This window comes from Eleutherodactylus coqui, chromosome 9, assembly GCF_035609145.1.
Source record: "Eleutherodactylus coqui strain aEleCoq1 chromosome 9, aEleCoq1.hap1, whole genome shotgun sequence".
Lineage (NCBI taxonomy): Eukaryota > Metazoa > Chordata > Amphibia > Anura > Eleutherodactylidae > Eleutherodactylus > Eleutherodactylus coqui.
In genome coordinates this window covers 99,061,568-99,076,208 of record NC_089845.1, presented here as the reverse complement: position 1 = coordinate 99,076,208, position 14,641 = coordinate 99,061,568, and the positions used below count along the sequence as shown (strand labels likewise).

The window sequence follows — 14,641 nt, the reverse complement described above, 5'->3', positions numbered from 1 at the left end:
CAGCACGGGGTGTCATCTAACCTAAGGGTGGCACCAGTGGTATAGCTATAGGGATTGAAGGGTTTAAATTTAAATGTAATGCTTTTTGTAGGCACAGAATAACAGGTGTGATTGTGTTGTTGGGTTTTATATGCCTTGCTGTTCACCGTTGCATGATGAATGTCATTGGCTGTGATTTCTTGCTCTCTTATTGGTTCTTCTGTGTATTCAAAGAGTAGTCATTTTGTGAGAAAATATGCTATAAATAAGAACTCTGAAACATGTAAGCGCAAAAAAAAATTTTTTTTTTTTAAGTTTTTTTTTATTTTTTATCCATGATGTCTAAATAAAATACCGTTTTTGTTCTGGTATTCATGGAAGTGCCGGATGTTCTGTTTGCTATTGCTGTGAGGTGTGCTTGCACCTATCCATGCACCTGATGGTTGTTGTGTCCGTGCGGTGAGCTGGTGTTTTTGATTTATGTAGAGGTTGGAGGGGTCCACCTGAGCTATTCCGGTCCAAACGGTGGGGCAGCATCAGGAGCCTAATGAGTGTGATTAACAGGAGCTGAGCTGCAGCATCATCAGGGCCACTAGAATTATCCACCAGCATGATGATGGTGTTTCCCCAAAAATAAGACACTGTTATATTCATTTTTGCCCCAAAAGAGGCACAGGGTCTTATTTTCGGCGGTATCTCATACTCACCTAGCCAACGGCGTCCAGGTCCCTCCCACTGCTCTCCAGAGCTGCGGGCAGGTTTCCGGGCACTTGTCATCCAGACAGTGCCTCCTAGGTGAGTATTGTTTTGTTTTTTTCAGCTTCTTTGGCTGCAAAACGCATGCCAGCGCTGCTGAAACTACAGTAAACGCAGCATTGAAAAATGCTGCATTTCTGCATACGCCTGTATGAGGGAGCCCTCACTGTTTCTATATACCACAATGACTTAAATATGTCTTATGAAAAACTGCAGGTAGAGTAAGTTGCTACAAATGAGAAATTCAGTTTTGCTACACTACTTCATTATAATTTGCCATTTAAAAAAACAAGCAGAACAAATTAATTATGATTGATACATACAGTAAGTGGATATTATAGTAAACACAAGCTCCAAGGCAGAAATCTATATTATATTGCATTGTCAGAGAATTACCTGTGGGTTAAAAAGGGACTGACAATGACTGCGACTCTGGAGCATGAACTACCAAGCTAAAATACAAGCAGAAATAAACATTCAAGAATGATTATATTAATTGATCATTGATTATTTGGATAGAGAGGCGCAGGAGATGCAGAGTCGTGGAAAGACAGTATGTGCCCTATAGGGCATCCGTTTTGGTTTGGTTTTCCAGCGTTGGTCGCTATCGTGGATTCATTGTCCTTAAGTAGAAAAAAGACAAAAGCAAGTGTTTTAAATGGGCAACAAAAACGTGAGAAAACACAATTTGATAGTAAATAGGCATCTTATATACATGCAATCCTGTAGGGACTATTTCAAGAAACTTGGCTATCTTCCACCATCTAAACCTTAGAAATACTCTATAAAACAACCTAATACCTATCATCTTAGTTGTGTGTATTGTATCAGACAAGCATATGTTACCACTATAATCAAGGATCAGAAGCAGTCACTGTAACTAAGAGGGGTCACAGAGGTGACACTGTAATTAAGAGGGGCCACGGAGGGTTCATCATAACTAAGTGGGGGCACTATTACTTTGTGGGCTCACAGAGAAGACACTATTACCATGGGGGGTACTGAAAGTGGCAATGGGATAGTGGCAGTTTGGGGAGCATATAAAGAGAGGAGTCCTGCTAGGAAGAAGTCTTAATGGTGGCCGGAGTCCAGAGAGAAGAAAACAAAAATGGGCATCCCCTGTCAGGATGTCACTTGTGATCATTGGAGGTAACTAACTGCACTGTAATCACTATCATCTTGTAGTGCTAGTATGTGACTATTGTTTAGAAGTATACTTGTATTGTTAGGGGGGTCACTGATGGGGCACTACTATTGTGAGAAGATAATGCCACGGTTTAGCATAAAATGGGCATGGTTTAATGTTTTTTAAAAATGCCATGTTGTTCAAATTTTCAGAGGTGTGGTCAGATAAACATCATAAATAAAAGTAATAGTAAACATTACCTGCTGACAATGGTATGTCATTTACTTTAACTGGACAACCTCTCCTTTATATGGTTCTCTCTGCACTGGTACTGGTTGACATACCTGAAATAGAAGACCACACACAGTGATTGAGAAGTAATGATAATCAAGTACCACATCAAAGCTGATTGCAACATACTGTATGTGACAATAACGGATCAGTCACTGTTAGCTTCGCGATATGGGACGTCATTTATAAACTGTATAGTACAGTAAAAAATGCCAAAATAAGTCACAAAATTCTGACTTTCTACAAAATTACATTACAAAATTGGTATTTTGTTTTACAGACTTTTTTGTGTCTGTTACAAAACTAGTTGATCGCTGAGGATCTGTCACTCGGAATCCCCGTCGATCAGCTGATCCTTAGGCCGCTTTCTGTGCAGCTGAACCAAATATCTGCATTGGGGTCGGAGCTGGAAGTATCATAGAAGGCTTCACTCCCATTGATTTCAATAGGAGTGATACCTTCTATGACAAATTTGGCTCGGACGCCAATGCGGATGTCCAGCTCGGGTGCACAGACAGCAGACTGGAGGGCAGATGACTGACAAGGATCCCAAATGGCAGACCCCTGCCGATTAATGTCCTATCCTGAGGATAGGACATCAATAGTACATGCCCATTAAAACCCCTTTAAGGACATAAGACCCTTGAATCTCCCTCATGACATTGATAAACTGTCTAAACCACACTCCAAAGACTTACCTCATCCCTCTGTAAGATCCTGCTATAGACATAGTCAGCAAATGGCTTTCTTGGTATGTATTTGCCATGGCCAGGTACGGTGTGCAGGGTGCCATTCTCATACACAACTCTCCCACCAGCGATTGTGACTAGAGGAACTCCGTGGCAAACCATTCCCTCAAACACATTGAAATTCACTGCTTGATGATGAGTTTTAACTGAAATAGTCCTGCAGAAAGATAAGATCAAATACTGTATGTACAATGTCCTACATACTAGAAATAGCGTTTCTATATTGCTGTAATCAAAATATCATCATTAATACTTATTGCTGCAAGAAGAGTTTTTCCATGTGGTCAATGGTGAAGAATTGGGAATACAGAGTTTGCACTTGGGCCCTGGTGCCTCATGGGGCCGAAGGATATGCTGACACCAGTATTAGGACTTATTCACACGGGCACATGTGTATTCAGTTTGTGAAATATGTAGCACTTTACTGTGTGTGTATGTATGAATGGATATATACATGCGTATTTGGTGCGTAAGCATTTTTTTTCCACATGTGTTGCATGTATGTTCTCTGTGGGGTGAAAAAAAATGTAAAAAGGCCCAAATAATATCACAATTTTTTTTCCTACTTGGTTCTGCCAACATACGTAAATATGCAGCGTATGCGAATGCAGCTGCATGTTTGCTGTGTTTTTACACAATCCATTGACTTTAATGGGCAATGGACCAAAATAGGACATGTTGCAATTTTATTTTCACATGCGTTAAAAATGTACGTCTGAATACCCCATTACAAATCAATGGAGTTTATGATGTCCGTATTATGCGATCAAAATATATATGCATGTAATACGGACTTAAAATACATCCATGTAAATGAGCCTTATCCGTATGGCCTTATATGTAAATGATACATTATTTGGGGCCCCGGTTCCATATCTTGCATGAGGGTACAGGAGGTTAAAGCCATCTTCCAAAGGACCTATTTGTGCACGCAGTACGTAGTGAACAGAAGTCATTGTTCTCAATGGGTTCATTCATGTGTGCATTTTAGGGCGCGCAAAAAAATAAAACCTTCTCTTTCTGCGCAATTTGCACACCAAAGGTCCCCATAGAAGTCAATTTGCACAAATGCGCGCTAAATACGCATGGCGCTGCGTGAAACACTTTGGAATTCTGTGGGAAAAATAACACATTTGGAACTAATTAGCCATTTCAAATCGGTGCTTTTGTTTGCCGCACACAGATGAACATGCCATGTCTGGGCAGAAACAGCACAGTGAAATACGCCAATACACGAGCAAAAAAGCCTCAGCCATAGCACAAAAAAGTTGCGTTAAGACATGCGCAATTGCACTTACCCACGTGTGAAGCTGGCCTACAGATGTACCTATCCATTTTCTCTGAGACATTTCGATCTCCTACATAGTGGAGTGCCCTTAAGGATGGTCACCAAAGTACCACAGACAATGGCATGTATATCTGTATTGATGTACTGCAGTCCCATCTCTTAACTACCGGATCCTCCAGGTCTATGACTGCAATAACGTATGCTTTATCGGGAGATCTCCTTCAAGAAAGGCAATCTCTTTGCAGTGCCACTTTTTGGAAGGTAGCTTCCCTATAAGCAAACGCTCAACACTTCAACAGGCCTTGCAACAAAGCTATAAGCCAAACCAGAATCTTCTCCATAAGAACACCCATCTACAGAAGTAATCCTAAACAGTCAGGATCATACCAAATCTATATACAGTTAAAGACTACATACCTTAGCTTTATCTTTAGTCATGGCCGACTCTTGAACACTTTGCGGATCATCATTTGCATGTTGGTGTTGGCTTTGCTAGTTTCAAGCCAGCGCCTTCTTTGGCGGCCACGTTTTTTTTTGCCGCTGACAACTCCAAGCATCACTGATGTTTCCAATGAATGATCTCGCATTATGTGGCTGAAGTATGAGAGTCTCTGGTTGGTAATTTTGTCCTCCAATGAAAACTTTGGTTTGATGCAGTCTAGGACTGTTTTGTTCATGATCTTGGCAGTCCAAGGAAGTCGTAGCAGTTTCCTCCAGCACCAAAGTTCTAAGGCATCAATCTTCCTCTGGTCCATCGTCTTCAGTATCCAACGTTCAGAGCCTTAAGTTGTGATTGGGAAGATTATTGCACTGGCCATCTAGCATTTCGTTGCAATGCTTATGGCTTTGTTTTTCCAGATCTTATCCATACTTAGCATTGCGCTGCAGCTTAGTGCAAGTGATTGCTTTATTTCGGGTCCTGATTCTCCATTGCTGTCAATTTTTGATCCAAGGAAGTTGAAGTCTTGAACAGCTTTGATTTCTTCATTGTATCATCTTAATACCTGAGGTTGTTGTTTCTTCCACTGATCTTGACTTTGATGTCGGATTCGTCTAAATTGCATTGCCTCAAGATCGCCTCTGCATACAGGTTGAACAATGCAGGGCATAAGATGCAGCCTTGGCGTATGCCTTCCCAATTCTGAACCATTCCGTGTTACCATTAGAGGTTCTGACCGTAGTAACCTCTTGGTTCACATATAATGACTGTATGAGTTGCCCCAGATGTCCTAGGACTCCCATTTGTCTTAGGCATGGCCACAGCTTGTAGTGTTTAATGTAATTGAAGACATTGCTGTAATCGATAAAGCATATATACACCTCTTTCTGCTACTCCGGGGGCTTTTTCATGATCCATTGAAGATTTGCAAGTTGGTCTCTGGTTTCTCTTCTTTGCAAAAACCAGCCTGTGCATCGGGGAATTTCCGTTCCACTATCTCCGTCATGCAGTTTTGTATACTCTTCAGTAGGATTTTGCTTGCATTTATGTCACTTTTCTGTTGTAGACACATTAAAAAACCCTCGCTCTAACAACCTCTGCTGCCACTTGAGTCGAAACCACAATTTAAGAACAAATAGAGCATACGGTACTTAAAGGCTGTGGACACCTTTCGAGGGAGGGCGGGGTTGAAATATTTTTCACCTAGATGCATGTATTTTGGTCTGACAATCATTTTTGCAATAGGGTTTAATTAAAAATGTTTCCATTTGTTTTCTGCTGCTTCTATATCGTTGTATATAGACACTGCAGTCTGAGTCTCAATAGGAGATCCAGTAGTGTGCTGGACTGTCAGATTGGTTTCCCTCCTCTCTCTCCCCTTCTGCACATTTTATCAGCTAATTTATAACCGAAACAAAAGGTAAACTTTGTTGTGGTCATAAAATATCTGATAAGAAGGTGTAGGAGAGGAGAGAGTAGAGGGAAACCAAGCTGACACTCCAGCACACTGATGGATCGCCAACTGAGACTTAGAAACTGCAGGCTAAGACTCTGTAGGAATATCTGTCAGTGTTCTGGACTGATGGAGCCCTTACAGTATCTCTTCTCTGCTGCACTTTTTATCAGCTAAACTAAACATTTGTTATGGTCATAACTTGGCTAATATGAACATGCGTGAGAGAAGAGATAAGGGCTGAAAACTAAAGGTCCATTTAGATGGGATGAATGCTGATCGTTCAGTGTTAATAGCAGCCGTTCAGTATTGAACGGCCGCTATTTTAAGTCAATGGAGAGAGGCGAGGGAGTGCAAGTAGAGAAATCTCCTGCAGCCTCACCGCCCACCTGCTGCCTGCTCTGTTAGTGAGCCAGTGATACTAGCTCCCGTGCAACAGCACGGGAGCAAGTATATGCGGGGACTAGTGTTGGCCATCGTGTGCCCGACATTCGTCCCGTGTAAATGGACCCTAAGCCTTCAGTCCACTGATGGATCTCCTACTGAGACTTACATGTCAATGATACATAGAAGCTGCAGAAGGCAAACGCTGCAACATTTTTAATTGGCAGCTCATAAAACATGTATTTAAGTGAAAACAAAACTGACCCCAAAACGATCCACAGCCTTTAAGCTTTGCAGATAAACTTCTAGCTACTGTACGACAATCATAAAGCTCACCAAACCTGAAAGAAAACATGTTGCTAATTGCATGGACATCCCATAGTGATGTCCCACACTTAGAGTTTTAGTTATCAGTGTAGTATAGTTCACACACAGACAGAAAGTCAGAACCTTGAATACATGGTCCTTTTAAGGACAACGAAATTCACAAAATCTACGCAGGCTTCCCACACTGGTTAAATGGTACCTGTCAGCAAGCTGTCTTTTTAATAGTACGGTACCTACATGATGCCCCCTGACAGGTGTTCACAGGTGCATAAATCCATCTACACAGCCGCAAGAAGCAAAATTCCGGTTCCTCTATCAGCATGCATTGTACAAGTTTTTGCCATACTTGATTGGGGCTCCATATAGACAACAATAAAGTTTGTGCACGATGATAAACATTCCATACGAACATAAATTATGCCCTACGCTATCTCATTTACTCCCCCAAAGCCAACTTTTTGAACCCAACTCTATTCCAGACACTGATAAATGTCCAGAATGGAGCCAGACAGAAATAAACCCGTTTTGTCCAGCCTTGATAAATCTAGGTCAGTGAGCTTTTGCCGCTTTACCTGCTCCTCTGAAATGTTCGTATTTTGCCTTTAACCTTTTCTGATTGCACAAACAGTTTGAAGGGATTATTGCCACTTCAGACACATTTAATGGTGTTAAACTCTCTAATTTATAAGCCATGGTGTAGGAGCTGGATAAAGATGCCAGCGGGATGTTCCTGTGTGCACTTTGTCACTTCAGGAGAAAGCTGGCTGATGAAACGAGGCAGGAAACACAGCGAGCAGCTCTACTAGATTAAAGAGATGTTTTCTGTAACACTCTGCTAAGCAAACTCAACAGCGTCCAATTGTCTGCGCACCTCAAAACATTTCATGGATAGTGATCAAATACTTGTGACGAGTCCTATTAGTCCAGACATACTTAATACAGTCAACAAAAGTCCATCAAGTCCAACCTATTTTCATGCTGTGTTGATCCAGAAGAAGGGAAGAGGAGGCCACCATGTAGACTTCAGATAAGTGTGTGCAGAAAAGACTGTGTCCTATTTTCTGGGCAAGAGAGGGGGGAGAGAGGGGGGAGAGAGGGGATGGAGGGGATAGATGCCAGGGTGATGTTGGGCTACTTTCTAATGTCATTTCCTGCTTATGGATGATACGCTGTCCATATGCGTACATCAGCATGGAAAACCGTATGCATACACGACTCTACACAGTTTGTTTCCGCTTGTGTGAGCACAGCCTTATTTGGGCATTTTGGTTCATATGAGGGCACTCTGGTTGTTATGTACAGATAGAGAACATATAAAAGCAAACCCTTTTTCATTATTTCTTCTAAGGGTTCATCCGATGAGCGTATTTGTGCCTTAATTGTGGACGGAATTAGCGTATGCAATACGCAGAGAATAGAACCCATTGGTGTCATGGGTTTATTCTTATTACCAATTTTTTTGCATGCATTTCGTGTGCCAAAAAATAGGACCTGCTCCTTTTCATGCATATTTGCACACAGAAAGGTCCCATAGAAGTCTATGGGAGATGCGCAAATCTGCAGTATGCTGTGCAATTTCATGACAATGTTCTACATCTGTTCTTCATTAAGCTAAAAAGCTTTTTGAATGAAGGTAGAGGGTGTGTTGCACGCACATAGCAACATGCCCTGTGTGCGCAAAAATGTACAGTTCCATGCGCAGATACGCGTGCAAATCCTTTGCTGCTTTTCTACCTAATCTAAGGGTGGCTTTACACAGGACAGCTATCTTCTGAGTAGTCGTTAAAGAGTATTAATGACTGTGTATTTTTACAAAGAGCAATTGTTCACTTGCTCTATTTCATGATCGCTGAATGAATTGTTGGGAGTATCTGCACAAGCCAAAATATTATTTGTCGACCAGTTAGGGGGCATGAGGTTCTTTAGCGGGTGTGTATTTGAAATTTTGAAGCCTCCTAACGCACTTTCATTAGTTGCCGAGTCCACTAAGCACATAAATACGTGTGAGCGGTCTTCAAGTGAACCGCTGAGGAAAGGGGGGGCATTATTACTGCTGGGGGACCAATGGGGGGGGGGTGTCACTATTATTACTGCTGGGGGGTGTCACTAATCTTATTGCTGGGGGGCCACTCTAGGTGGTGTCACTATTATTACTGCTGGGGGGTGTCACTGTTATCACTGCTGGGGGGCCACTATTATACTGGGGGCCGCTGTGGGATGTCACTATTATTGCTGAGGGGTCACTATTATCGCTTGGGGGTTGTCACTATTACCACTGTGGGGTGTTGCTATTATCTCCGGGGTATGTTTACATGTGGGCAGGGCTCTTTCAAAATAGACAGCGTGCAGATTTTGACTGCTTTTTGGATGCAGAAATGCTGCAGAATTTTTCACATAGGTTTCCGCCGAGATCATTCTGCAGTATTTCTGCATCCAAAAAGCAGTTAAAATCTACACACTGTCTATTTTGAAGCGGCCCTGACCTTTTTAGAACAATGGGGGTAAAATCAAACGTCGTGATAAGCCATGCCCCCTGATGTGTTGGCACTTTGCGGTAAATAAGTGGGTTTTGGGTTGCAGTTTGGGCACTCGGTCTCTAAAAGGTTTGCCATCACTGACCTAGTTCGTCCCACAAGTGCTCAGTCGGATGATTGAAGAGTTATTACAAAATGAGCAGCTTTTTATTTCACCCATGCCCTTCCCAGCATACCATTTGGCAAACTAGTATTTGCATATTTGCTGATTTTCTGCAGTGTCCAAATACTTTTGTCCATACAGTGTACTTGCCCTTTAAAAATGACTAGCAAAACAAAAACAGAACAAATCCACAACCCACGGTGCAGTGGAAAATAACTTATCACAATGAGCCCTGATGTCCAAACAGACAGATCCTCTGTACATGACAAAACAGACCATTAGACGTGTACAACATCCCTCGTACCTGCACCGCACAACAGCCAAGATCAAAAATAACCTCCGTACCACCTGTCAAATCCAATACATTTCTGCTTGTTTAGCAGTCGTGCCGAATCCATCACAACCAGCTAGAAACAAACCCACAACAACCTTGGTCAATTTAATATGCAGACCCCGTGTGTCATCGGCGCAGTCACATGGAAGGCTCCAGCTTCTGGATTCCCAATCACACCCATCTATTATTACTTTACACATCCAGAGTTGCGAATATTGGGCTAATAATACGTCTATTGACAATAAAGTGACATTTAATTCCTCTCCCTGGCAGTGTCGGTAATTGTGCAGGACTGGGGTAGATGTTTTTACATGACAATAATGCTCATTATATCACACTGTCAATCAAGATGCTGCTTTAATTATTTAACCGTGTGAAGGAAAAGAGAGCAGAGCACCAGCGCAACTCTATTCCCAGGCAGAATGTGACAAGGAAAGACTATTTCTAGGAGGGAACAACCAAGAAAATACTGCAATTAAAGATGGATTTGTATAGGATTAAAAAAAATGGCTGTTTTCTTCCAAAAACAGCACCACACTTGTCCGTAGGCGGTCTCTGGTATTGTAGCCCATTTCCATTCATTCCAATGGACTGGAGTTGCAATATCAGATTAAACCCATGGACTGCTTTGTACCCCCCCTGGGGTCTTGAGTATGACTTTTTCACTACCACCAACCAATTTTATTCAGTTTTTGATGTAGCTGAGTAAAGGTGGCTTTACATTAAACAACTATTGCCTTGAATAGTCGCTCAAAATAGTTGCTAAAGCGTACGGACAACTGTTGTCTGCTTTTGATCGCTGAACGAACTGTTGGGAGCATGGACCAAAATATTGTTCATTGACTAGTTAGGGAGTGGGAGGTTCTCTGGTGGGTGTATAGTTAAGATTTCGACTCCTCCCCAATAGACTCTCATTGGTCCCCGAGTTCACCAAATGCATATAAATATGTACAAGCGGTATCGGGTAAACACGTGCAGCTGTGAAAGGTCAAAGGCCAAAGCAGCAATAGACCATAGCAGTGAATGTTCTTTCAAAGACCAGGAGGATTACTCTCATGTATTTATATTTTAAATCAAAGAACTACATAAAGTCCCAGGCCTAGGTAAGATGGCACCCGGTGCAAAAGTCTTTTTGTCAACCCACCACTATAAGAAAAAAATTATATTGCACTGATATGCGGTCTGCTTGTATTCTGCTTGTACAGGAAGCCGCAAGATAGCAGCATACCCACACCGGAAAAACTCAATGAATAAATACTGTACCAAAACAACCTCAATACATAAATGCAGCACCAGAACCAAGCTCGTAGCATAAAAACTACCACACCAAAACCAAGCTCATAACATACGAGTAAAATACTGCATCAGAACCAACATCATAACCGATACAGCACCAGAACTAAAGTCATGACATAAATACGGCACCAGAACTAAAGTCATGACATAAATACGGCACCAGAACTAAAGTCATGACATAAATACGGCACCAGAACCACAGTCATAACATAAATACAGCACAACCTAGCCTCAGTACATAAATATATCCCCCAGAACCAAGCTCACAACCTAGAGCACTAACCAACCCCAGTACATAGATACAATACTAGCACGAAGCATAATAAACATAAATACAGTAGCAGAACTAAGCAATTTTGGGCTGACAGTGTCACTTTAGAACATCAAAGGGGAGGAGACAGAACCAGGAGGAGGAGGATTCATGTAGCGTCACAAAATGCTGCCACATGGTGGAAGAAGATCATCTAGCCAGGCGGACCTAGGAGGTGATAATCGCCCCCAGGCTTCTGCTCCCTACAAGCTGGTGGCTAGTGCCCTGTGTGACCACGGCGGTCGCACATAGCTTAGGCCGGCCATGACTGCAAAATGTCCAAATACTACCATACAGTGCATAACTAACAGTAGTATGCAGTGTCCAAACACTGTAATGCTGCCCTGCAGCACTCTATGGTGCTAAAAAATACTAATTACACTACTATCCAGTACCTAAATAAAAGCACCATAAAAAATAGAAGTGACATGCAGCACCCCAATAATACCACTGCACAGTGCCACAGTAATAAAGGGTGACGTCAAAAAGACTGATGCAGCGCTGGATCTCAATACTGGTGTCCTAGATTAAAAAAACAATAGTACACTTGTATAGGCAGGCATGGATGCGCTACACAATGGCATGTCACACGGGCCCCTGGGGGCCCCAGAATATGGATTTCAATGTTGTGTTGTGGCACCTGTAAGAGCGAGTGAAATCCAGTTGCAAAGTTGAAGCGCAGCATGTGAGAAGTAGAAATCGGCTTTCTGCGTCTCTTTAAGTCCCGTGGGACTGCTGCGACGACTGAAGTAAGAAAAGTGTACTCTAAGTGGGCTCCTTCTACTACGATGCATGCAAGGAGCCGTCGTTGGACCTGTGTTCTTCCAGAAGCTCTCAACTCAGATCGGTATCTGAATCTGCAGATGGCTGTGGATGACTTCCTGGGTGATCTGCCCCTATGGTATCAGAAGGAGGTCACTTAGAGTACGCTTTTCTTACTTCAGTCGTAGCAGCGGTCCCACGGGACGCGGATTTCTGCTTCTCACATGCTCCTCTCCCACTTTGCAATTGGGTTTTACTCTCTATCTATTACAAAGGCCACAACACAAGAATGAAATCCATGTTCCTGGGACCCCCGGGAACCCGGGCACCATACCATCATGTAGCGCATCCATGCCTCCCTATACAAGTACAATACTGTTATTTCAATACAGGACACCACTACTGAGATATAGCGCCTCCGCATTCTTCTTGATTACACCCTGTATTAATATACACAGTGCAAAAGAGTGGTCCTGCGCTGCCCAAAAAGATGGAAAAAGCAGTTAGCAAGCACCTAATTGTCCAGAGGTGAAAGCCCTTAGATGGCGGTGGCCCCAGGCATCAGCCCCTTTTGCCCCTCCTGATTACAATGACTTAGCAGTGCGGTTGGAGTGTGATATATCACGTCTTATGTTCCTCAACCTTAGGATGCAGGTAATTATCTACCGAGCACTAAATAAGATTTATGTTGGGACTGGTGGACTTGAGTTGCTGACAGCAGGCTTCTGGCATGGCTACACAGAGACTGTCCTCAATTCTTTGCTGACTTACACTTCCTTCAAATTGTCTAATTGATGCTCCACTAGTGGAGTCATTTCAACTCCAGAATATTCTTCAATTTAATCATGTTGAATTTATGCTTTGCTGACATTTTGTTGACTTAACACGGTACTTTGTTTAAGTGGATTAGATCCTGGCGTGAATCAGATTCCCGGGGCTTGCCGAGCAGAAGTAAGTAATGGTACAAATGCTGTTTCATTCTGAATTTTATGGCCCACTTTACATTTTGGGGAAAAAAAGGTCAACTAGACTGTTTCTTCACTTTGATGCAGAATTGGAAACTATTAATGTATACCTTTTATTTATCGGAACTGTAAAATGTGATATAATTCATGTACAGGTGATTGGAAAGTTTAAAAAAAAAGTCACTGGCATTAAAGAGGTTATCTAGTTGTAAATATTGATGGTCTATCTGCAGGATAAGCAATCACTAACACATCACCAGGGGTCTGCCACCTGGAACCAACACTGATCAGCTGTTTGCTCATGCAATGCGCTGATTTCTGAAGGAAGTAAACAGCTCCATTCCCACTGCAGTGGCCAGGCTCGGCATTGCAGGCCAAGTTGCCATTCATTTTAGTGGGAACTTTACCTGCAATTTCAAGCCTGGCCACTGCAGTCACAACAGAACTGTCTGCAATTGGCAGACCCCACTGGGCTTGGGAGCTCATGGGCAGCAGGTTAAACATCCTCTACACTTTCTAACCATTTGATGAGAATAAGGTGTAAAAGGGGCCCACAGTGACCAGTGTCCAAGGGAATACATAATGTGCACCTGGACTTAGCTCTGATTAACCCCTTGAGTGGCACGCCCGCAAATTTTCCGGGACGAGCTCCACTGCCGATAGTGATATAGCCCGGAAGATTTCCGGGCTATGTATCACTATGGGAGCTACAGAGCACAATGCCACAAGCTGTGACAGTGTGCTCTGCCTACACAGTCCTAGAGAGAACAAAGCAGGACATTTAGAAGCAGGAGATTGCCGGCATATCGGCAATATCTTCTGCTTCTCAGTCTCCTGCTTTGTTTATAGGTTGCCATAGAGACCATCGGCTTGTCAGAAGCAAGCCGATGATCTCTGTGGCAGGAAGAGCTGCTGCTTGGCTGTCAGAGGACAAGCAGGCACCAGCTCTTACAGCAGAGATCAGAGAAAACCTCTGATCTCTGCTGTGTTAACCCTTTACATACTGCAGTCTATGTGACTGCAGCATGTAAAGGGCTATCACCATCATACCCCCGAAAAGTGATCAGGGGGTCCTGATGGGTCCCTGTGGAAGTCCCTTAAAGGGACAAAAATAAAAAAAGTTAAAAAAAAAGTAAAAAAATTATAAAAAAAATAAAAACACTTGTCTCCCTTTACTTTGTAAAAAATGTAAAATAAAATCACACATGTGGTATCCCTGCATCGTAATGACCCAGAGAAGGAAGTTGGTACATTATTTAACCCCTTAATGACATGACCCCTTTTTTTCTTTTCTCCCCATTTCTTTTTTTCCTCCCCGAAACATAAAAACTGTATAAACTCGGTATCACTGGAATCGTAATATCATCACATTATTTATTCTGCATGTTGAACGCCATAAAAATGAAATCCAAAAAACAAATGGCAGAATTCCTTTTTTTCCCCCCAATCTTCCTACAAATGTTTTTACAAAAGTTATGCAATACATTATATATACCCAAAAATGATGGCAACAAAAATTACAACTTGTTCCGCAAAAAACAAGCC

The 14,641-nt window shown here is 42.4% G+C and overlaps 1 protein-coding gene across 4 annotated transcripts in view; it reads right to left on the bottom strand.

Moving 5' to 3' along the window:
* Positions 1 to 781: 781 nt before the first annotated feature.
* DPYS (dihydropyrimidinase) overlaps positions 782 to 14,641 on the bottom strand; it is an 86,087-nt gene continuing 72,227 nt past the window's right edge. For all 4 annotated transcript variants that reach the window (XM_066578094.1, XM_066578093.1, XM_066578092.1 and 1 more), the window contains exons 8-10: positions 2,851 to 3,058; positions 2,122 to 2,205; positions 782 to 1,358 (exon numbers count right to left, since the gene is read on the bottom strand). In XM_066578094.1, the coding sequence (XP_066434191.1) occupies positions 2,143 to 2,205; positions 2,851 to 3,058 (271 nt within the window). In that variant the 3' untranslated portion in view covers positions 782 to 1,358; positions 2,122 to 2,142. The remainder of the gene's footprint in view (positions 1,359 to 2,121; positions 2,206 to 2,850; positions 3,059 to 14,641) is intronic.